The sequence below is a fragment of the Lygodium microphyllum genome, chromosome 2 (assembly GCF_053477565.2).
Source record: "Lygodium microphyllum isolate KBCC chromosome 2, Lygodium_microphyllum_v1.1.10, whole genome shotgun sequence".
Taxonomy (NCBI): Eukaryota; Viridiplantae; Streptophyta; class Polypodiopsida; order Schizaeales; family Lygodiaceae; genus Lygodium; species Lygodium microphyllum.
Window position 1 is genome coordinate 62,291,572 of NC_141136.1, and position 24,240 is coordinate 62,315,811.

The 24,240-nt window shown below is 46.0% G+C and overlaps 1 protein-coding gene across 7 annotated transcripts in view; it reads right to left on the reverse strand.

Moving 5' to 3' along the window:
* Positions 1 to 516: 516 nt before the first annotated feature.
* LOC148039805 (transcription factor-like protein) overlaps positions 517 to 24,240 on the reverse strand; it is a 149,544-nt gene continuing 125,820 nt past the window's right edge. For 2 of the 7 annotated variants that reach the window (XM_087694160.1, XM_087694169.1), the window contains exon 16: positions 543 to 1,194. In XM_087694160.1, coding sequence (XP_087550286.1) covers positions 1,039 to 1,194 — 156 coding nt within the window. In that variant the 3' untranslated portion in view covers positions 543 to 1,038. Of the gene's footprint in view, positions 1,195 to 24,240 lie in introns of all 7 variants that reach the window. The other 5 variants (XM_087694113.1, XM_087694104.1, XM_087694122.1 and 2 more) reach the window with 5 other exon arrangements.

The following is a 24,240-nucleotide window of genomic DNA, read 5'->3' on the forward strand; positions in this document are numbered from 1 at the left end:
TGAATACATGACTAGGTGCAAGTCCTCTTTTTCTTTCCAAATCTTGAGAAAACCTGAATATATGACTAGATGTAAGTCCTTCACATGGGAATAATTGCATGCATATTGTAAAATAGATATTGCAAAAGGGTATCATAAAGAAGTGGGTTAATAAGCCTAAAACATGGATCAATTTTTGAAAAGGAAGAAGCTTCACCAAATTTAGAAGTCATTCTATCCATCTGTTTTAGGCCCACCCCTACCTTTCGTAGATCCCTCAACTTACATGATTTAGGTGCCATCAAATGTTTTTTTTTTTCAATTTTGGGTAGTAGATTTTAAGTGGAATAGGATGTTAGGTAGCTTGACATTACCTTGCTAAAGTGCAAGTGCCTTAGCATGCATATTTCTTATAAGAAACCTCAAAGGAAGCTTCATTCAAAGGGATTAGTATGGGAGCTTCTTATTTTAAAACCTCAATTAAAGAGGTCTAAATAGGGCTTTATAGATAAATTTGGCCATGGTGTCATGACATGACTTAGTACTCTTGATACAAACTCATGAATCATTGTCTAAACCACACAATCACCTCTCTTTAAAGAGAAAATTTACATATGAAAGTGAGGAACTTAGAATTTAAACCCAAAACCCAAGACTAGCTTGAACCCCTCATAAACTTGTGAAATGCTACATGGTGTAAGAACAGGAATTGTTGGTGCTAATGTTACTAAATTAGTCAATCTCTTTTCTATTCTGTTAAGTAATACAATGAGGGGCATGTCGAATCGTACAGGTAAGCTTCAACTGTCACTTGTAAATTTTGCTCGGAGTTCACCTGGACGTGCACATGTAACAAAAACGGAAAGTACACACTAAAAACAGAACTCTGCTCTCTGTCACTGCTTTTCATAATTTCGGATCTGTCTCGATTACCTTGGCTACCATCAACTTACAAAATTTGCTCTGCATTTACTGAAGACAGATGCTTACTATACAATAAGAAGACAAATGTTCTGCCAGCTCTTACATCTTTTCAGACTCCCCAGACGTTCTAGTACATCACCTCTTTTGAGATGACAGATTACTCTGCTGCCTGATATAAGTGCGCACTTCTTCATGGAGGTCTCCACGAACTATCAGTCTTCTTTTTGAGCTATCGTGCCAAATGAGCCCACCCCTGTCCTGTACATAGCCCCGCACTGCCTCAAATATTTCCTGAAAATGCAAGTTGAAAGAAAATACATATTAGTCAATTTCTTGTCCTCAACCACATAACCATGGTGGTGAGCTTGGGGAGAGACACACACACACAGGATTTGCATGGCTAGTCAGAAGGCCTGATGCAAATACTTTTTCTTAATTTAAACTCGTTCATGAGAGAGAGAGAGAGAGAGAGAGAGAGAGAGAGAGAGTGTGTGTGTGAGTGAAAGAAAAATGCACCGTGGTATAAGGCTAACATCTAAACATCTAAAGATCTCTGAGCCTAGAAACTTATGTACAAGATACATAGCTACTGTAGCTCCTCTCTAAATCTCAAGGTCCGCACATGATCCTAGCTATGAGATGGTCCAGGTCTGCTTTGCTGATGTGTCAAGGGGTGAGTCTCTTGTGCCTTGCAATGATGGATCTAATCTCGTTATAGCATGGACCCCTCCATCATCTACCAACTGATCAATGTCTTTGTGCTTGGCAAAGTGCAGTAGCCATGTCTAGTGTGACTCCACAAGGTGCAGTAGATGCAATCTAGTGGGATGATTCTACGCCCCCTGAACTAGTGGTGCCTATGGAATTTAGCCTGTGGAAGAAATCTGTCGCTGCTCTCTGCCTAAGTACCTCTAGGCAAGCTGGTCTCATTATTCATATCTCGTATTAGTGTTGTGCTGTCCCTTTGTAGCTTCAGAAGGAAAAGTCCTAGACATCTTTGGTCCTCACACTCCATGACATAGCGAAGAGGTCCGAAGCCCTTATGGAAGAGGTAATGATATCTCCCTCGTTGTCATAGTACACTGTACATATACATATGCAATGCTCCTCTCTCTTGGGCTCTCTATCACAAAGCGCATATCTTATCTTTTGCTAGGGTATCTATCCATCTGCCTTTCTCTATCCTTAGCTAGTGGGAGGAGGTGTATCTGTCCAATAAGCAGTCTGCATACCATGGGAGAGTTGTGTCTCCATACATTGTGGTCGGACAATAAATCCATCCTCAAAGAGTTTGAGGAAGTGGGTCTGATAAAACTCTATCTTCAATCCTAGACGGAGACGCGGCTGGATCCAAGTCCTTGTCTCAACTCTCAAGAAATCAGCCCTAATAACTGAATTCAGCTCATTTCGACGGAGGAGAAATGTAGGAAAATATAGGCTGGAGTCAAAAGGGTGAAAGCCGGCTGATGTCTAGCCCATCTGAGCTCACCCAACTTGTCATTTGTTAACACCAACATTCCCTCTCACCCGCCTTTTCTAGCTGTCTGGAGCCTGGAGGAGGTCAATGCTAGTCTAGGATATTTGTGATGAGCAAGGGGAGAAGGATGCTTTACTTTGATTGTCTAGACTTGTCGATGTTATGTGGCTTTAATCTTAACAAGCTTCCTAGAACGTAAGAAATGGGTTTCATTGGAGATGAAAATGATTAAAATTTTATTTACATATAGAAATACTTAAGTCCCATGGGGCACAACAAACCCCTTATTGAGCATGATTTAAGCATAACTTGGTAGGGCCAATCCATGGGAGTACGGGCAGCAAGGTATTCATGCATAACTTTGGTGGAGGTAACATTTTTCATGCTGTGGTTGGACAAGCACCACATATGGGAATGTATGGGACTAATCCCTATGGTATGCAGCAGCCATTGCATGGCTCACAATACCCAATGTATCTGGGTAATGCAAGAGGGATGCATAATCCCATGTATGGCAGCATAGGCACGATGCTTGGGGCACAAAGTGGGCCATATGGACATGTATTTGCACCCCCAAGGACTGCTAGAGCACAAGGATTTGGTGTTGGTCATGCAAGTGCATCTTATAGTGCTGGTTTTCATGTAAATATAGCAAATGCACCCTTTTCACAGCAGCCTATTTATGATAATTTGATACCCATAGAACCGCGAAAGGACTATGATGAAGGTGGCAAAAGTGTGAAGTTTGAGCCTTTCAATGGTACACAAGATAGGCTGAAAGCACTTACTTTTATTCAACAGCTTGATGCAATCTATTTTAGAGGCAACTTCACAGAGGCATCTAAGATACGCAAGGCAATCATAGTCTTGAAGGGAAATGCATTGCAATGGTGGTCTTCGAGTCTCATTCAAGGAAAGGCATCTACCACTCGGGTGAGGTTCAAGCAAATGTTTGCTTCAAATCCATTGACAAGTACCTTTGAAGTAGACATTATGACAACATGGCATCAATTGGATTCTAAGGATTGCAAGACCTTGGATCAATACAATAAGAAGTTCTGGGATGCTCTGTTGCTTGTTACTTCTTATCCGTTAGTACTCCTCCATGAGCAAGTAGAGAAGTATGTTTGTGGTTTGCCAAAGGGTATATGGGATTTTTGCATAAAGTCCATTGTTTCTAGCATGTCCCAGCTCATAGAAACAACTACTACAATTGATGCATTGTTGCATGGAAAAGATACGGGGTTCCAATACATTGATGCTAGGTCACATGTCAAAGAGTCTAAGGCTGAGAAAAAGGGCATATCTGAAATAACGGCTGAAAATCAGGGCAGATCTGAAAATAGGTCTGGAAAAAGGAATAGGTGGCAAAGAAAGAGTGGAAAAAATGCTGCATGATGTAAGGAATTGATGGCTGCAAATAAATGCTTCATTTGTGAGCAAGAAGGGCACATGGCAAGAAGTTGTCCTAATAGGCTACAAGCTAAAAAAGATAATATGGGAAAGAAAGCAAAACCACTATTGATTGAGTGTCTGATATAGTAGCAGATCGGCCCAATGATGATAGTACTAAACTCTATAGGACATGGGGCAAAATTAGAGATTAGCATACATTGATTTTTCTTGATCCAAGGGCACGATTAAATTTCATCTCTCTTGATATGGCAACCTGTTTAGGCATCAAAGAGGATGAGATGGGGCCCATAGGTAAGATTGGTATGGCATGCAAGGGACATGCAAAGCCGGTCACTCCTATCGTTGGAAAGCTTCATTTGCACATTTAGAGTTATATGGACAATGAAGAGTCTTGTATTGCTCCTTTGCAAGGATGTGATGTCTTGCTTGGTATGCCTTGGTGCCATCGTATACATGCAATGATTGATGCTCGTGATAAGATTGTGACCCTCTTTCATAGAGGCAAATTGCCCATTGTAATGAGGATAAAGCTAATGCATTACCTAATGGGGATCAGGTAGTAGCACTCATGGGAACCGACCTGGTTTTACAACAAATAGCTGCTTTCCATGAGAGGGTAGCCATATTTTATTTTACTGGAAGGACTCCTTTGATCACCAGAATTCATGCTTGGTTGCAGTCCATGATTGTCAGTTTGGAACAGTGCTCAGAAGATGTTTCAGGGAGTATGCAGATTCCCCTGGTTGAAGAGATTTATGATGGCCCGGAGGGGTTCTTTGAGGTTCTTTTTCGTTCTGCAGAAGTACGGGCTCTTATTATGCAATGCATTCCTTTGTTTATGGATGGGCAGCTAGTTCATGTGGTCCCTTGGAGACCCATGGCTGAGTTTTAGGAGGTGCTGAGACAGACATGCCCAATTTGGGTAGAGGTGTTGGATTTCCCTGCGCATCTTTGGAGACTCCTTCCTCTGGTTTTGAGAACCATTGGGGAGGTTTTGGTGGAACCTCGGCTGGCTTCCCGCAATTCGGAATAGGGCAAGTATGCTTTGGGATACATAGAAACCTCGCCTAACAAAGATTTTTTTTGAGGTTCCAGGGTTACAAACGTTGGTGTATGAGTTGAAATGGGGTACTTTTGCAGGACACTATTTCAGATGTGGCTAGTTGGGCCATTTCATTTCAGATTACGACAGAAATATGGAGGTAGAGCAATGCCCTATGGGTCCAAATATGAAAATACAAGACCACCTCCCTCAACAGACGATTCAAAAGCCCGTGGCTAATCCTATGCAGCTTTTCCAACATGGTCATAATGAAGGCAAGAAGGATGTTTCCCACAGTGATGGGGAGCGTCCTCCGCTTGCGAGTGGGCGGAATTTGTCTCTTTAGGAGGACTCTTGGGTCACTCTCATTCGTTGTAATGCCAAATAGGATTCTCACTTCACTCCTGCCCATCCTCTGCCGCCCCCAATCACTCAAACCTTTCAACGCAGAGGTAGGGGGTTTTATATGAAACCTCAATCTTTGCATGCTCCGACAGTACAAAATAAAAGGCCTTCTGATTCTGCTTTGCACTTCGATGTGCATGGGAGGCTTATGTCTCCTTAGGATGTTTTCCGCTCCCAGCAACAGTACTTTCCTTCCTGTGCTTCCATTGCCGGTTTGCAGAGGGCAGATCTTGTTGATGTTATTCGAGGTGAAATGGAGAGATTCCAGGCTGCCAAAGCTATTGATGTAAAAGGGAAAGAAAAAGCGGTGGTTCAGTAGTTCTTCTAATTTGTGATTCATCATGAAAATTGCTCTGTGGAATGTGAAAGGTATTTCTTCGGGCAGGAAGCAGTATCGGTTGTGGAAAGTGGTGCTAGCTGGAAAATGGGATGTTTTCTGTGCTATGGAGCATAAACAGCACGCTTTGGCTGGATCTTCGTCTGTATATAAGGATTATGCAGTTGTTTTTAGTGGTTGCCCTCCGCATAGATCGAGAGTTATGTTGGCTGTCAAATCCTCCCTACAACCATCGTTGGTCTCTCAGGACTCTCGTGGCTGTTTTTTGATTCTTGAAATAATTTATGAGGGAGAGGTTTTGTGGATTGTAGCCGTGTATGCTCCTTCTAGTGCAAGGGACTGTTGTCACCTTTGGGATGACCTGCACTACCTCGTCAAGGCTTTGTTATGGGTGATTTTAATGCCTATGTTTCTACAGATCAAGCGACCTCTCCGCATTCGGTTATGGATGGTTCTCGAAGACAGGCTTGGGACGCTCTTGCAACGGCATCTTTGAAACAGGACATGTGGTCCTAGATGTATCCATCACAAGCTGGCTACACTTATCGTTCTCTTCAGCATCCAAACACTTGGGCCAGACTAGATAGGATCTACATCTGCCAAAGTGACTCTTTTCTTCCTGTACTCGTCGATATGCGGGTGGAAAGACAACATGTTTTGTCAGATCATTATCCTTGGGTCTTGGAAATGAGCCACAAACCTGTTCAGGCATTTAAGGCTCTCCTTGCCCATTTGCCTCTTCAGTTTAATCAATCTTTTTTGCAGCAAAAAAATCAATTTTCGGAAGGTCTTCAGCAACTGATAGCCTCTTTCAACTCCAGGGTCCTATCTACAAGGATGGAAGTATGGGCGGTTTTCGGGGATAATGCGCGAGCGCTATCCCGACAATATGGTATTCAGCATGCTTTCTTGTTTCGAGCTGAATTGCAACATGCTCAATCCTTATTAGCTCATTCCTTGTCTCTCTGTCAGTCTGAGGATTCAAATGATGACTTGCTCACATGCATTGAATGGCTGAAAGGCAAGGTCCAATCTCTTCAAGAAGAGGAATATGCAAAATATAAACTGTTGGCCAGAGCTGAAGCTTTACATGATAACAATTGTCAAACTCATCAATTTTTTGCTCGTCTGCATCAGAAATATGCCCGAGAAAACATTGTGCGCTTAAAGGATGGGCAAGGTGATATGGTGACTGATCCTGCCTCCATTATTCGAATGACTGTTGACTTTTATAGGGCCTTGTTGGGACCACAAGAGATTCTTGCCGATGATGTTCTCTCTGCTCGAACATATATTTGTGACTTGGTTAGTAATCAAGTCAAACCAGAATGGATAAATTTAATGGAGGCTGATATTTCTGAAGATGAAGTGGAAGAAGTGATGTCTCACTTGCCTCGAAGGAAAAGTCCAGGCTGGGATGGGCTTCCTAATGAGCTGTTTTCAGCCCATGTGCAACTGCTTAAGGACCCATTAACTCGCTTGTGTCAGCAAATGTAGAACTCTGGTATGATGCCTTCAAATTGGAAGATTGATGTTATCAGGTTATTGCCCAAGGTTCCCTCTCCGACCTCTTTGAAATAATGGAGACCCATTTTAGTTATGGGATTGTTATATAAAATCTTCTCCAAAATTACTACCAATAGATTGCAAAAAGTATTTCCACACCTCATTCATCCACGTCAATACGGTTTTATTAAAGGTCGGAATATAATGCACAACATTTTGAATGTTTAGCTGGGAATTGATTATGCCAAAGCTTCTAGCCAGCAGGTTGTTATGCTTCAGCTGGATATTGAGAAAGCATTTGATCATGTTAGTTGGTCATTTTTGCGGCAATTAATGTCTACAATGGGTTTTGGGCCCCGTATGATTTCTCTAGTTGATACCATCAGTCAGGGTGCGATGGCTCGTATTGCTCTTAATGGAGGGATTACGAACCGAAATTGCCTTATCTCGGTCCCTTCAGCAAGGCTGTCCTCTCAGCCCTTTGCTATTTGCTTTGGTAACTCACCCCATGCTCTCATTATTGGATAAGTTGGCAGCTCAAGGTGAGATAGTTGGCTTAACTCCTCTCGGTGGCGACCAACTTGTGGATCAATCTTTGGCAAATGATTATTTTATGTTTCTCAAGGTGGATCATATTAATGTTAATCAAGCAATGGTGGCTTGGAATCTTTTTGCTTTGACATCGGGTCTTCACATTAATACTCAGACATCCACCCTTCTCTCCTGTATGGAGAATGATCTGCAGGCCTTGGGCTGGAATGGAATTATGATCACAAGGGGCACTATAACCAGACACTTGGGATATCCTATTGGTGTGGAGGTTGCTCCCCGTGCCTTGTTGGATTGGATGGCCTCCCGAATTCATGACAGGTTTATATACTGGAAATCCCAAAGTTGGCCTCTACATGTTAGACTAAAAGTGGCTCAAAGTATAATGATCAATATGATCTCGTTCTTTCTACCTTTGCTTCCTTGGACTAAGTTGTCCATTTTGGATTTGGTTCAGCCTATCAGATTTATGCTTTGGAAAAAGAAAGGCAATCGTTTGGGGTAGGTATGAATCTCTTGGCAACATGTGACCACTCCAAAAAGGATGGGGGGTGTAGCTTTGCTGGATGTTAATTTGCATATGGCCACTTTGAGGCTATCCTTGTTACAGATTCTATGTATTCACTGTCATCCTTGGTCAGATATTGTCAAATTCTTCATAGAAAAGACTGGCATCTCTCATGGTAGCACGATTATTCATGCTTCCTGGTGGCATGTGCTTAACTCTGCGAGGCCTATAAAGCTCTCCAAATCTTTTCTCCTTTCTCATTTGATAGCTTCCTGGCAAGAAATACTTCGCTTTGCAGTTTGGCATCCTCCAGATATTCGTAAGGAGAAAAATTCGCTATAAGGAGAGATACTTGCTTCCTCAAGGTTGTTGGATTGGCCACAAAAATATTTGCAGTGAGACAAGTTTAATCGGATGGCTAGGTTGGGGTTGAAGACAATCCGTGATGCTATTATTCCTAGGGCAGCCCTGTCTTTATTCTTTTAGGCGTATTCGTCAGTACTTTAGGGTGCCTCGTGGATACAGGGACATTTGGTTGTCCATACATGATAGTCTTCAGAGTTTCTCTCCTTTGCCTGAATTTCAGCCATTGGATCCTTGGCGTGACTGGATGTTTGTGCTTCCTGATGATTTTGAGAAAAGGTCAACTAATCAGATATATCATCAGATGGTACAAGCCAAGAGATGCGTCATGGGGAAAGTGAATAGGTTATGGTATCGTAGGGACAGTAAAAAGAAGTGGCGGGAAAGATTTATCCAGCTTTGGAAGTCTAAGGTCCCGTATCAGGGAAAAGTGTTCATGTGGTGGCTGTTCATTGGGGGCCTTCCAACGGGAGAAGTGCTCTGTGCCCATAAGATCTTTGCTGGGCGTTGTGTTTTCTGCACTACGTGTGATGAGACATTGCTTCACCTCTTTGTCTCCTGCCCTGTTGCGTGAGAGATCTGGAATTTCATTTCTCATGTGTGGTCCTCCGTGACTCAGCACCGCCTATCAATTCGTTCGTGGATTACGGGAGATATGTCATCTATGCCCTCTTTGAGTTCAAACTCTTCCTGCCTATTTCATTTCCTTAGATGCACAGCCCTATGGCATATATGGCATACTCGCCATGCCTTTATTTTTGATTCAGTATCGGGAATCCATGGGCATGTGGCCCGTGTGCAAGAACTAGTGTTATGGCAAATCTCCTCTATGATGTCAGCGAACCTAGTTCTTCCGAATATTGCTACTCCTTGGCCGGCGATTGTTCACTCTACTCCAGCTATTCCTTCTGTGTGATCTGTTAGTACTGTTCATGTAATAGGTTGTTTTGGTTGTTTTGAGAGCGTGCAGGCCTCATGCAAATATTTATTACACAGAGAGTGAGAGAGACAAAGTATGCTGACCTAATGGTCTAATGTAATAGAAAGTAAGAGATACAGAGAGAATGTTGACCTAATGGTTTGATGTAAATATTCACTATCTAATTCAATTATCTTCATGAAAAGAGAGAGAGAGAGAGAAAGAAAGAAAGAAAGAAAGTTATATTAACGTCTTCTAAAGACCAAAACTGGCCTATGAGACAAACTATGATACAACTGATGAGGTCCAGCTATCCAAAATAAAAGTGCTGAATGAAAAGCTAAAAACTGGAAACTGAAAGTACGGTGCTGTGAGTGTGATAAGTGTCGTGTATGTGTATGTGCGTATGTAGCTCTGGTACTCCAGATAATGGCTACAAAAGGGGAACAACTGTCGGCTGTGATAAAGTGATGCGATGTGTATATGTAACAGATGCAGGGAGATATACTATCCTGGGATGTAGTAGCAGTCGTCAAAGTCGCTAATAGCAGGTGATCCCTCCTGGATGCAGGATGTGGTACATCAGCGGTGGAGAAAGAGCAAACTGGAGGTCTGAGATCCAGTGTGTCGAGTGTCGTCGATCTCAGTCTGCTGTCGATGTAGATCGAGAATCCTCCGGATCTCCTGTCGGTGTGGCTGTGGGGTCCGAAACCCACGGATCCTCATGCGGCGTCGGGTACGCTGGTCCTCAGCCTGCTGTAGTGTGAGCCCGGAGGTCTGGCTGGAGGCTGATACAGTAGCTCCACTCTGTCTGTCTGAAAGAACTGTGTAATAGTCGTCTGGGTGGGCCCCTCTCTGACTGGGACCCGCTGTGTGCTCTGCTCTCTGATGTGCCATGCCTCTCCCAGAAAATGGCCAAATGATCTCTGATCCATATCAGTCATACATCCCTGAAGTGAGCTGCTTAATGTGTATCTAGATCTCAACTCTGAGTATACCGGGCATCTGAGAACAAAATGCTCCTCACTCTCCACCTCTGATCTGCAAAGGGGGCATATCCTCTCCTCCCGTGGGATGCCACTGGCTCTGCCACTCTCAATCATAAGCTGATGTGATGATACCCTGAGCTGTCCAATAAGAACTCTCAATCGATGTGGCATATAGATCTGCATATATCTCGGAATCTCTATGAATCCTTGCTCTGATATGCTCAAGAACTGTGTATAATAATGTGCCATCTTCGATGGCAGTGGCTGTGCAGGGCTGACCCATGTCCTCTGTATATAAATATGCCATATCTCCTGTCTGATGACTCTGTTCCTCTCAGAGAGAGAGAGGGTGTAAGTGGGAGCCTGAGTATCATATAGAAGAGGTGGGAGTCCATCAATGTCCAGCCCATGTCTGTCAAACCAAGCTCTAGTCTGTGCATACCATGATGTGGTATCCCCCGCTCGAGCCATCTCCTGAGATGCCATATATGCTCTGTATGCAATGCGATCTCTGTCCATATCCTGAAATCTGTGTAGGAAGCAGACTGTCTGAAATAGTGCCTCTACTAGCATGGGCGGTGTAGCAAGCTCTGCTCGCACAATGTCATGTGGGACTGAGGCCTTGCTGCGAATCAATCTAGATATCATGATCACCTGAGGTCTCTCCATCAATATCCATACATAATCGGCAAGGCCTGGCCCCCATATAGCTGCTCCATACATCAGTGCTGGAGTGACTAGAGTATCAAAGAGCCACCCCTTGGTGCGGGGCTCCTGGAAATGTGCCTGATGACACTGTCGCTCCATAAGAGCCAATGCTGAGTATCCTCTAGTGAGGCGGTCACGAGCTAACTGTGTCATCGAGAAAATCCCTGAAGCTGCTGTAAAGGTGACTCCCAAATATACATATGATCCAGTGACCTCAATACTCCCTCCTGCTGCCATGAAAATACTCTGTCTGCGTATCTGAGCTGATGTATGGAATATAAGAACCTTGGTTTTACCAAGGTTCATTGTCATGCCTCTCTGTATGCAAAAATCATCCAATGCTAATAAATGCTGCTGTAATCCCTGAGCTGAATCTGAGACCAACACAATGTCATTTGCATATAGTAAGATATAAACTGTGGCTCCACTGAGATCTATACCTCCACCGGCTCGTTGTTGAATAAACTCTGCTATCTCATCAATGTATAGCCCAAATAGAGTCGGTGAGAGTGGGCATCCTTGTTTCACACCAATGGTGCTCACAAGGGGATCTGATATACCTCCCGGACATCTGACTCTGCCAGTGACCCGCTCATATAGTGCATAAATACCCCACATCATGTCATCATCCACCCCCAGATCAAGTAGGCGTCTGAAAAGCCTCTCTCTCGGAACCGTGTCAAAGGCTTTACGGAAATCCACAAAGCAACAATACAATCTCTGTTTCTTCACTCGTGTCTGGTCGATCAGACAACGGAGAGTGAAGATGTGGTCTATGGTAGAAAATGCCCGTCTGAACCCTGCCTGTCCGGGTGCGCGCATGCACTCTCTCTCTGCCAGCGTGCTGAGCTCCTCCTCCATCACCGTGCCATAAAGTTTGGCCAAAACTGGCCCAATCATGATGGTCCTATACGTGTTAGGATCCATAGGATCCCCTGACTTGTGGATAGGTACAATGGTATGCCCTGTCCACGAGTCACGGAACCCCTCAGACAATGCACGGTTGAAGAGGTGAGCAATGAGTGGAGCCAATGTGTCTCTGCCATATATAATATGCTCTGCCTGAAGATCAAACTGGTCTCGAGTGCGGCCATACTGTAACCGTGAGATAGCATGTTTCACCATATTAGTGGTGAAAAAGGATGAAATACCCGGTCTCGGTGTACATGGTGTGGGTATCAGTGGCTGTGCGGGTACATGATATAAACTCTGTGCATATCCATGCCATACTGTAGGGTCATGTATCGGTGTGGGTGAGCGTGGTTCTCTGATCTGCCTCCATGCCTCTGCACAATCTCTGCTCATAAGAAGGTGGTATATATCCCAATATCTCTCCTCCTCCCATTCCCGCTTTTTACGGCGGGTCAAGCGGTGCATGCGTCTCTGCACCTGTCTGTGTGTGATCTCTCCTCTGGCCTCCAAATCGCGTAGCTGTCGACGTAGATCTCTGCACTCATCATCATACCACCTGTTCTGTGGCATGGTACCGGTCCGAGGGGGGTGCGTGTATGTGTGACGTGGAAAACTGAGTGTAGCAGAATCATGCAGAATGCGTGTGATATCAGTGGTCAGTGTATCAAGGGGTGCGTATGGATCAAGTGACGTGATGTGCTCCTCCAGATGCTGTGAGTAAACATGTGAGAGCTCATGAGTGAAGTGTGTGGTAGTATGCATGTGGGGTATGATATCTGCAGGTGGTGATGGTAATGAGGTGAGGAGTGAGAAACTGAGAAAGGTGTGATCCGCACCGAGTGGAAGTCTCCCAAGGCCGAAGGACTCGATAGTATGCATCCCATCGATCGGTCCGAGTAGATAATCTACAGTACTCTCGCCCCCCCCATGTGGGAAGCATGTGAGACCTCCTGAATATGGCCATCGTGCCATCCCGTTATAAATAACGAGATGATGTCTACTACCAAGCTCAAGTAAATGCCCTCCATACCCTGTGGCGTCTGGCCCAGTATCTGCTGACTCCCGACTGATCCCCAACTCCTCAGGGTCTAATGCTCTCATGATCTTTGGCTGCTCCATATCAAAACTCTCACACTGTCGGCTCTGTGTGCGCCCGTTGAAGTCCCCCATAAGAAAGACCTCACCCAAACTAGAATACAGAATAATGTCCTCTGAGAGCTGTGAATAAGGGGAGGGGGAATCTCTGGCCTCAATATCACCCTGCATAGTAGCATATCTGGACCCTCGTGGTGAAAAGTAGCATACTGCCATATAGATCCATCTCTCATCTGATATCTGCACTCTAATCCATATGTAACTGGCCTCCTCGTCTCGTCTCACTAATTGGATATGTCTCTGTATCCCCTGACGGAATAGAACTGCCACCCCTCCTGAGCCCCTAGATGTACTCTGCCTAGTAGTAGCCCGGTATGCAGATACCCACTCAAATCCTGTAATGCGTGGAAGCCCTCTCTCTGGGCTCTCATGTGTCTTTGTGAGGCATATAACATCATGGTCGGGTAAAATCTCCTCAAGTCTGTCCGGTCGTGACCATAGGGAGCCGTTGTAGTTCCAAACTGCCACACGTATCGGGATCTCCTGTACAGTCCTCTGCCCCGTCTCATAGGCCACGCCCCCCTATTTGGTGGGGCGTCCATCTATAAAAATCCGGCCATCTCGATAGAAGGCCTTACGGCCTTCTCTACGTGCTTGGAGTATCTGTGGCATGCATGCTCGTCTGTGTGCAATCTGCATCTGAGTCAGGTCCTCATCCATGAAGATGGGAGCCCCAGTCATCCCTCGGAGCGAAATGCGCTTCCGAAAGAAAGCGGCTCTGTCCTCCGGTGTGCTCGAAACACATCATGAGGAGGTGGAGCAGCCATCGTAAGCTGAATTTCAACCATTACCAGCGTGCATTGGTAAATTTGGAGTAGGCGATAGCTACGCAAGATCCTAGACAGCTAGGGTGACACCACGCTAAAGGCATCAACAGATTTTGGGTCTCTAGGTGCAAGCAATAGTATTTATTGTTGTTGGGACACGGCAATGACTGCATTTGATTGATTTTTCAATGGTCTCTCATGACAAAACTCTGAATTTTCTCTCTCCTTATCATTCTCCATCCATTTCACAACCTTGCTTTCAAGGTCTCAACATTTGCACCCTTGGAGACTAAGGAAATTCAATTTTCTCTGTTGTAAACCCAAATTTACAGCAGCAATTAGGGTTTACCAACTACCTTAGAAAGCATACTAGACATTGCAAACTCCAAGACTTGATTTATTCAGGGATAAGGTGATTTTAAACTAAAATTAGATGGACCAGTCAGCCATCAAATTAGGGGGCAATTGACTTCTTGAATCAAGGGGCAAACTAGATTGAAGACTCACTAGTCACTTTGAAAAGGAAGGGGAGTTTGGATTGTGGAGGCGATTGGGAGAACCCCATTGTAAATCAACTTCTACTTCCATCAAGCTAAAGAAATACTGAAAGGGATACCAGTTTTGGGGCCAATCGGGTGTCCATTGTCCAAATATTAGCAAGTAAATTTGTATTTTCAGTTTTGAAATAAATGCTTAGTGCTGTAATTAAGTTGTAGTCAGGGAATTATCACCCATCCATTGAAGGAAGGCTAGTTTTACGCAACACTCTATAAAAGGGGAGTCGCAACAATAACAATGGCACGAGCTTTCTACCAAAACTGCTCATTGAGGCACAAGCACTATACGGCTTTGGCCTCCTTTGTCTCATCCTTATCCCACTCATTCCATAGAGTGGATACCATTATCTGTGGCATAGGGAAAACCGCACCTCATAAAGATGCTTGAGCAACAACCACATGTAAGCAAACCAACTTAAAGAAGGCTTTTTCAACTCGGGTATGCTATGCTCGCGATACATCACAAGTACCTTTATCTTCACCATGAAGAAGGTGACAACTCATATAGCTTTGTGAAACAACCTCTTCACCCACTTGAGCTTTTTAATGTCTTCCAAGAGTAGGTCTAAAGAATGACTTGCACATGGAGTCCACATAATCGTAGGAAACTCGGCCTTAAGCAAATGGCCCACACAATAACAATTAGATGCATTGTCAGTAACAACTTACATCACATTTGAGGAGCTTACCTATAATAACAAATTACAATACCGAGAAAGAGAGAGAGAGAGAGATCTGACGAGGACGGAGCGATGGCGACCTGACCTTCCGTTGACCCGGTCGACGCCTGCAAGCCTGTGGTGTCCTGCTCTGTGTCAGCGCGCAGAGAGAGAGAAGGGCGATCAATCTGAAGGAGCGATGGCGACCTGTCGCCACTGGCCTTCTGCACCGACTTGAATGGACCCTCGCCTGTTCCACCTACGCACAGCCTGCATTAGGCCTGAGGTCTCGCTCGCCATACCAACACGCCTGTCTGTAAAGCAGTCTTGTGCCACTTCAGGACTGCCTGATTCTACCTGTGTGGACTGCAGACCTGCATCAGAGAGAGAGAGAGCCAGAAAGTGACAGAATCGTCGCACAGGGTTTCTGCCACAAGCGCACTGCAGCACAGGGCAGACCGTCAAAGGGAATAGGCTCGAACTGCTGCTGCTGTTTGTTCTGCACCAGGCCTGCAGTGACATGGTACTGCAGAGGTGCAGTCCTGCAGAGACTCAGCATGGACGCCCTGACCAGCGTATCGCAGATTTATCAGGTTCAATCGGGTGTGCTTGCAGAATACATCCCTGGACAGCGCCTCTGTACAGGGGGGGAGAGAGAGAGAGAGAGAGAGAGAGAGAGAGAGAGAGAGAGAGTGTGTGTGAGAGAGAGAGACAGAGGCCTGCGTAGAGAGAGAGAGAGAGAGAGAGAGAGAGCGCGAGAAGAGACGAGAGCGATTGCGCCTGCTCGCGACCTGCCGCCTCGTCGCCATCCGTGGCCTGGTTCCCCCTGCGTACAGACGCCATAGGCCGTCGCCTGCCCGTCGTTCGTCTTGAACGTTGGAGTCCCTGGCGTCGCCCGCCTGTATCGCCAGCGTTCGGCTCACGCGACTTGCTCCTCAGCGCCATCCTGGTCCTTGTGCCGTTTCCCTGACCACTCCCACTGCAACGCCTGCAGCCGCCCGTCTGCTTTCGTCTGCTCTGCAGTCCGCAGTCCCATCGCCCTGTGCTGCCTCGGACGCCTGTCTGGCCATCGCCTGCCCCGTCGCCTGATCGTGACGCCCCTCGCCTGTCCCATCGCCTGCCCCGTCGTCTGCCTCTGAAGCCCCCTCGGCTCTGCGCCTGCATTTTGCCTGTGCTTCGCCCTTTCGGTTTGTGCATTAGGGTTTCTGCTGACGCCTGGCCCCTGCCCTGCGCCCGGACTGTCCCCCTCTGCCATCGACTGCCTGCCCTGTGCTCCACCCTCCTGCCCCTACACTGTTAGGGTTGTGCCCTGCCGCGCACCCTCTTGGGACAGGTCGCGACTGCGGAGGACAAGGTTGCGTTTCCCGCTCTCCACCGCACGTCAGTCCTCCTTCGAGATCCAATCGTGGTACAAGATGGCTAGTCTGGATCTGGATTTCATAGACCAACGGTGGCAGCACTTGGTGCGGATTCTGATACTGAGGAACCTGAGGATATGGTTCTGTGCACCGAAGAGATGCCCCTTGGTCCTGACATCCAGCCTGTGGGTAAACGTACCAAGCATACTTCGAAAGAGACAGTGGTTCATCAGGATCATTCCTATGCTCAGGTTGCTTTGGATTCTGTGGACTCTCAGGATGTTGACTGGGAGCATTTGCTCGAATTTGCCAACACTCTGCTTGGTGATTATGTTCAACATAATCAGGAAGTCTTTTCTAACTCTGCACCTGACGATGTTCTGGAAGACACTGTGGACCCGAAAACTGTCCTACGCTCCTTTTCGGTGTTTTATGATCGCGCTGTGATACTCTTCTTCACTGGTCGAATCCCACTGCTTTCCCGTATTCGCCAGTGGTTGCACAGTCTGCTACAAGGGGAATGTGTTGAAGAGATTTTTGTTGGGCCCCGAGGCTTTTTTGAGGTGCTGTTGAAATCTGAGACGCACCGTGCTACTCTCCTATCTAAACTGCCTTTGTTTTTTGATCGCCGGTTGGTTCATGTTGTTCCATGGCGCCCAATGGCAGATTTTCAGCGTCTGCTGCAACGTGAATGCCCTGTGTGGGTAGAAGTGGAAAATTGTCCGGCTGTCTATTGGCCACTGTTGAAGGATGCTATGGCCGTTGTGGGCACTGTTCTGGTTCCTCCAAGTCTAAGGGCTGTGAATCGCAACCGGTTGTGTATGTTATGGGACACTGCAAGGAAAAGGCCTGCTTGGTTACGTCTCAATTGCTCTGGCATGCATCCGTTACACTTTCGTTTGAAATGGGGCAATTTTGCAGGACATTTCTTTTCCTATGGACAATTGGGGCATTTTATGGCCGAATGCCCGGAGCAGCAACACACTTCAAATGTTGGCCATGTTGCGCCGCCCATGGAAGATATGGTGTGTGATGCTCCGTCGCTGGATACTATCCATCCGCCTAAAGTTGTGGACAAAGGTAAACAACAGGTTTCGGGTCTGGATTCCCGTGCCATTGATTGGGTTGAAGTACGTGCAAAAAAAGGCAACAGGGTTGTTGCTAGCATGGAGAATACTGTGCCTACTACCTCACAAGATTCCATGCGTACCTATATGCGCAGGAAGGAAATGTTGTCTTCAGAGCGCTCTGCTCTTGCTATGGTTTCCTTTGCCCCCCGTCCTCAGCCCGCCAGGAAAATGTATTCGGATCGTCCAAAAGGTCCACCTGCTAAGTTGCCTTTTGATACCAGAGGCAACGTCATTACCCCGTGGGATGGTCATTATCCCCCTTCCATCCCCAAGCCAGCAAATATGCCGTCTACCTCCAAATCGGGTCCTCAGAACTCTTTTGCTGTGCTGGCGGATTTCTTGGACGAGGGAGTCCTGAACATTCTCGCAGAAAAAGCCAAATCGAGGCAAGCTATGCCTGTACCTGGTTTTATTTTGAATACACATGAAAATAGCCACGTGGAATGTGCGAGGAATTTGTTCTCGACACAAGCAACATGCCATGTGGACTGTATTGCATGAGAATCAGTGGAATGTCCTATGCGCTGTTGAGCACAAGAGTCACGGAGAAGCCGGAAAAGTTGTGGATTGCCATGGCTTTCGTTTGTTCTATGCAAGGACACAGGCCATGCATTATTCGGGTGTGCTCATGATTGTACATGACAAATATCAGCCTGTTCTTATTAAAAATGATGTACATGGCCGCTTTCTGGTGATTGAAATTTTATTCGAAGGGGAGATCTTATGGTTACTTGGCCTCTATGCTCCGAATAATCCGTTATCTCGTCGAGAGTTTTGGCAGACTTTGCAGACCTCCTTGTCACTTGGTAGACGGGGCTTCTTGATGGGGGATTTCAATATGTGTGTTGATTCTTCCCAGTCCACATCGGAGCATTCGGTAATGGATGCGCCGGAAAGTCGTATGTGGCATGAGTTGGCTCTTGCTATTCTTAAGCAAGATCTTTGGTCCTGGCTACACCCGTCTTCTACAGGGTTTACTTTCCATTCTGCCCAGTATGCAACAACATGGTCGCGGTTGGACCGCATAAACATCATGCAGAATGATTATTTTCTTCCCGAGATGCTCGAAATGAAAGTGTTGCAGCAATATGCCTTGTCGGACCATTTCCCTCTGCAACTTGAGCTACTTGCACAACCCATTGCACCTTTCAAGCAATTTCTGGAGAGACTCCCTTTGCGTTTCAACTCGTCTTACTTGAAGCATGCAATCTTTCAGGGTCATATGCAGCAATTGATTGATAGATTGCAATCTTTCAGGGTCATATGCACTGCTTTATTTGAAAGATTGCTCTCTAATGTGCAACGGGTTGCTCGGCAGTATAGGATCTATCATGCCTCTCTTTGTCAGCGGCGTCGACAAGCAGCGGAGGACCTGCTGGCTTTGGTTCGTTCTCTGCTGGTGGACACTCCGGATGATGCATTTCTGCTAGCACTGGCAATGCGGGTGGCTGATCTTATTAAAGAGTTTCAGTTGAAATCGTATCAACAAGCCAAATTGCAACATCTGACGGAGACTTTGCAAGATAGTGCGTGTCAGACTCATAAGTTCTTTCAAGCTCTCCATGCCTCTCCTGCTCGAGAGAATATGACCAGACTCGAGGATGCAGAAGGCCACCTTATCCTGGATCCGCAGACTATTGTGCATATGTGCAGGAATTATTTCCGCGACCTTCTTGGTTCCACTTCTCCACCTTGAGCTCAAATTACTCAGGCCCGTTCGGTTTTTATGACCTGGTCCGCAATCAGGTTCCGCAGGACATGCAAGCTACTATGGAGTCAGATATTTGTGAGGCAGAGGTTATGGACGTTTTGTTACACTTGCCCAAGGATAAAAGTCCGGGTTGGGATGGTCTCACCAATGAGTTCTTTGAGGCTTTTGCTACCCAACTGGCGAAACCATTGAAGGCTTTGTTTCAGCAGGTGTGGGAAACGGGGATCATGCCTTCCTCATGGAAAGAAGGACTTATTAAACTGCTTTCAAAGGTTCCTTCGCCGTCTACGTTGAAACAGTGGCGCCCAATTTCTTTGATGGGTAATGGCGAATCGGCTCCATAAGCATCTCCCTGCCATTGTGCACCCTCTCCAGTATGGTTTTATTAAGAACCGAAACATTCTGCACAATGTACTAAATGCGCAACTGGCAATTGATTATGCAAGGCATTCTAATCAGGAGGTCGTACTGATTCAATTGGACCTGGAAAAGGCTTTGGTGCTGAACTGAACTTATGTCTACTATGGGCTTTGGTGCTGAACTGGACCTGGAAAAGGCATTCTAATCAGGAGGTCGTACTGAACTGAACTTATGTCTACTATGGGCTTTGGTGCTCGGATGTCTCGTCTAATCTACACCATCAGTGCTGCGGCGTCTTCGCGAGTCATGCTGAATGGAGGTGTTACTGAGCCATTTGTCCTTGCCCACTCTGTCAGACAGGGGTGCCCTTTGAGCCCTCTCTTCTTTGCCCTTGCGACTCATCCAGTTCTTTCGATGTTATCTCATAAAGCAGCTTCTACTCAGTTGGCTGGATTGTCGCTTCCTACCGGACAGCAATTCATTAGTCAATCCTTGGCTGATGATAGCTTTATGATTTTGCGTGCGGACAAGGATAACCTTCGAAAAGCATTGGATGTTTGGGCTCTCTTTGATCAGGCATCTAGCCTTCGCATCAATGCGTTCAAATCAGCCATTCTCAGCTACACGGAGTCGGATTTGCAATCCTTGGATTGGCAGGGTATGGTTGTTCCTCGTGGCTCCATTGTCAGGCATCTTGGGTACCCTTTGGGTATTGATGTTCCCCCAAAGCAGCTTCTGCAGTGGATTTCTCAGAAAATGGTGGCTAATTTTCTGTATTGGAAGTCTCAGGCCTGGCCCTTCCATGTTCGCCTCAAAGTAGCCCAGACAATTATGTTGCCAATGCTCACATATTTCTTGCCATTGCTGCCCTGGACTACTACGACTCTGAATGCTCTTACTCAGTCTATTCGTTTCATGCTATGGAAGGACTCATTGCATATGCAGGTATTTCCTGGATTTCTTGGTCGCATGCGTGCACCCCCAAACGCATGGGTAGAGGAGCTATTTTATATGCCCAAACTCACATGCTGGCACTCCATTTGTCTCTTTTCCGCGCCATGTGCTCGGATCATCATCCGTGGGTCGTTATAGCCCGTTATTTCCTTGAGGACCATGGGCTTCTGCATGGCAATACCCAAATCCGGAGTTCTTGGTGGCATGTTCTTAATGCTGATTCGCGGTTCTCCAGTTCTTCTTCATCACTGCTTACTCATTTGGTATGTTCCTGGAAACTCGTCCTCCAGAAGGCTCAGTGGCATCCAACGGAGGATCGCCTAGCTACTAACTCTTTTCAATGGGAATTGCTGGCAATCTCGCATTTACTTTCATGGGAAGGTAAACACAAGCTTAGACCACAATTCAACCGGATGGCACGTTTGGGCTTATCTTCAGTCGCAGATGCCACCCTTGCCAGTCGCAATGTGCTAATATCGTTTGGTACAGCTAGGAGGCTTTTCAGGATCCCTCGTGGATATAGGCATTTATGGGAACAGCTTTTGACGGTGCTCCAGAGCAGACAACCCTTTCCTGCCCTTGCTTCGGATCATCCCTGGCAGGATTGGGACTTAGAAGGCCGGCTGAATTTAAGCAAAGCTTCTGCTAACCAAGTGTATCATCTTCTGATTAAGGATCATCAATGGCTGGTTACTAAAGCGAATGCTTTATGGGGATTGCGTAAATCCCGGTCATGGTGGAGGGCAACTGTGATGGAGGGCTGGTTGAACAAGACACCCTTCAAATATAAGGTCTTTCTTTGGAGAGTGATGATTGGTGGTCTTCCGCTTGCTTCAGCTCTTTCCAAGCGACGAATCTCCAATGGCAACTGTTTCTTTTGCACCACTACTGTGGAATCCGCCCACCACCGATTTATTTATTGCCCCATCGCTAAGAAAGTCTGGTTATTTTTATCGGCTGTTTGGCGAGGGGTGGTTGGTTTCACCCTACGCCCCTTTGATTGGGTTTTTGGGCAACCCAAATACCCCACTCCGGCACAGCCACATATGAAGCTCATGTATCACTTTCTTCGATATTGGGGCTGTTGGCATAACTGGACCATTCGGAATGCTTCTTTTTTATTCCCCCTATAATGTTCAGCGACATATTGCTAGGCTTAAGGGCCTCTTGTATTGCCAGTTAGATCTTCTCCAGCATTCTGACATGCTCTCTAGGGAGGACTTATGTCCCTTGCATATGGCAATTTCCTCCGCGTCTTTGCCATGACTTTGTAACTTGTAGTACTGGAACCTCTTCACATGATGGCTTAGATTGTCATCATGTATCTTGTAATCAAGTAATCTTGTATTTTTTTCGTAATTAATACAATTACCTTTTACGGAAAAAAAAAAAGACAGAGGCCTGCGTTCATTTCTACCTCCCGTATGCTCCTGGCTCTGCATCTGACTTGCACAAGTGGTGATACAACATGGCTGGTTTGGATATGGCTTTTATTGACCAAACGGTGGCAGCCCTTGGTCCGGATTCTGATACAGAGAATCCAAAGGATATGGTTCCTTGCACAGAGGAGATGCCTCCTCGTCCAGACTTCCAGCCTGCGGGCAAACGCACCAAGCATACTTCCGAAGAGCCAATGGATCATCAGGAACGTTCTTATGCTCAGGTTGCCTCTGATTCTTTGGATTCTCAGGATGTTGACTGGGAGCATTTGTTGGAGTTTGCCAACACTCTGCTTGGCGATTATGTCCAACATAATCATGAAGCTTTTTCTAACTCTGGAACTGAAGATGTTCTGGAAGCCATGGTGGACCCGAAAAATGTCTTGCGCTCATTTTCGGTGTTTTATGACTGGCTATTATATTAGTAATGTAAACTCCAATCAAAGGCAAAATGCTGTTATACTCTTCTTCACTGGCAGGATCCCAGTGCTTTCCCATATTCGCCAGTGGCTGCACAATCTACTACAAGGGGAGTGTGTTGAGGAGATTTTTGTTGGGTCCCGAGGCTTCTATGAGGTGCTATTGAAATCTGAGAAGCATCGTGCTGATCTCTTGTCTAAACTGTCATTGTTCTTTGATCGCCGTTTGGTCCATGTTGTGCCATGGCACCCAATGGCAAATTTTCAGCGCCTGCTTCAACGTGAATGTCCGGTGTGGGTTGAAGTAGAAAATTGTCCGGCAATCTATTGGCCACTGTTAAAGGATGCCATGGCCGTTGTGGGCACTGTTCTGGTCCCCCCGAGCCTAAGGGCCATGAATCGTAACCGTTTGTGTATGTTATGGGACACTGCTAGGAAAAGGCCTGCTTGGTTACGTCTTAATTGCTCTGGCATGCATCCTTTGCACTTTCATTTAAAATGGGGCAACTTTGCAAGGCATTGCTTTTCGTGTAGAAAATTGGGGCATTTTATGGCCGAATGCCCAGAGAAGCGACCGACTTCAGATGTTGAGCATGTTGTGCTGCCCATGGAAGATATGGTGCTTGATGCTCCGTCGCAGGATGCAACCCAGCCACCTAAAGTTTTGGATAAAGGTAAACAACATGTTTCGGGTTTAGATTCCCGTGGCAATGACTGGGTAGATGTACGTGCCAAAAAAAGTAAAAGGTTTGATGCTGGCCTGGCAGATATTGGGCCTAATGCTTCACAGGATTCCATGCGCACTTATATGCGCAGGAAAGAATTGTCTTCAAAGCACACTGCTCGTACTATGGTTTCTTCTGCTCCCCGTAATCAATCTACTAGGAAAGTATGTACGGACGGTCCAAAGGGCCCACCTGCTAAGTTGGCTTTTGATACTAGAGATAATGTGATTATCCCATGGGATCGTCGTTATCCCCGTTCCATCCCCAAGACAGTGGATATTCCGTCTACCTCTAAAGTTGGCCGTCAGAACTCTTTTGCCGTGTTAGCTGATTTTTTGGATGAGGGAGTCCTTGACATTCTAGCAGAAAAGGTTAAATCAAGGCAAGCTGTGCCTCGTCCCTGATTTTCTTTTTGTTACACATGAAGATAGCCACGTGGAATGTGCGAGGCATTTGTTCTCACCATAAGCAATATGCCATGTGGACTGTATTGCATGAGAATCAGTGGGATGTCTTGTGTGTTGTTGAGCATAAGAGTCACGGTGAAGCAGGAAAAGTTGTGGATTGCCATGGGTTTCGCTTGTTTTATGCAGGGTCACATGCCATGCATTATTCTGGTGTGCTTATGATTGTACATGAGAAATATCAGCCTGTTCTTATTAAAAATGATGTACATGGCCGTTTTGTGGTGATTGAAGTTTTATTCGAAGGAGAGATCTTATGGTTACTGGGCCTCTATGCTCCAAATGACCCTTTATCCCGCCGGGATCTTTCGAATACTTTGCAGACCTCCTCGTCACTTGGCAGACGGGGTTTTTTTTTTGGGATTTTAATATTTGTGTTGATTCTTCACAATCCACATCAAAGCATTCGGTGATGGACGCTCCGGAAAGCCGTGTGTGGAATGCGTTTGCTCTTGCTGTACTTAAGCAAGATCTCTAGTCTTGGCTACACCCTTCTTCTACAGGGTTT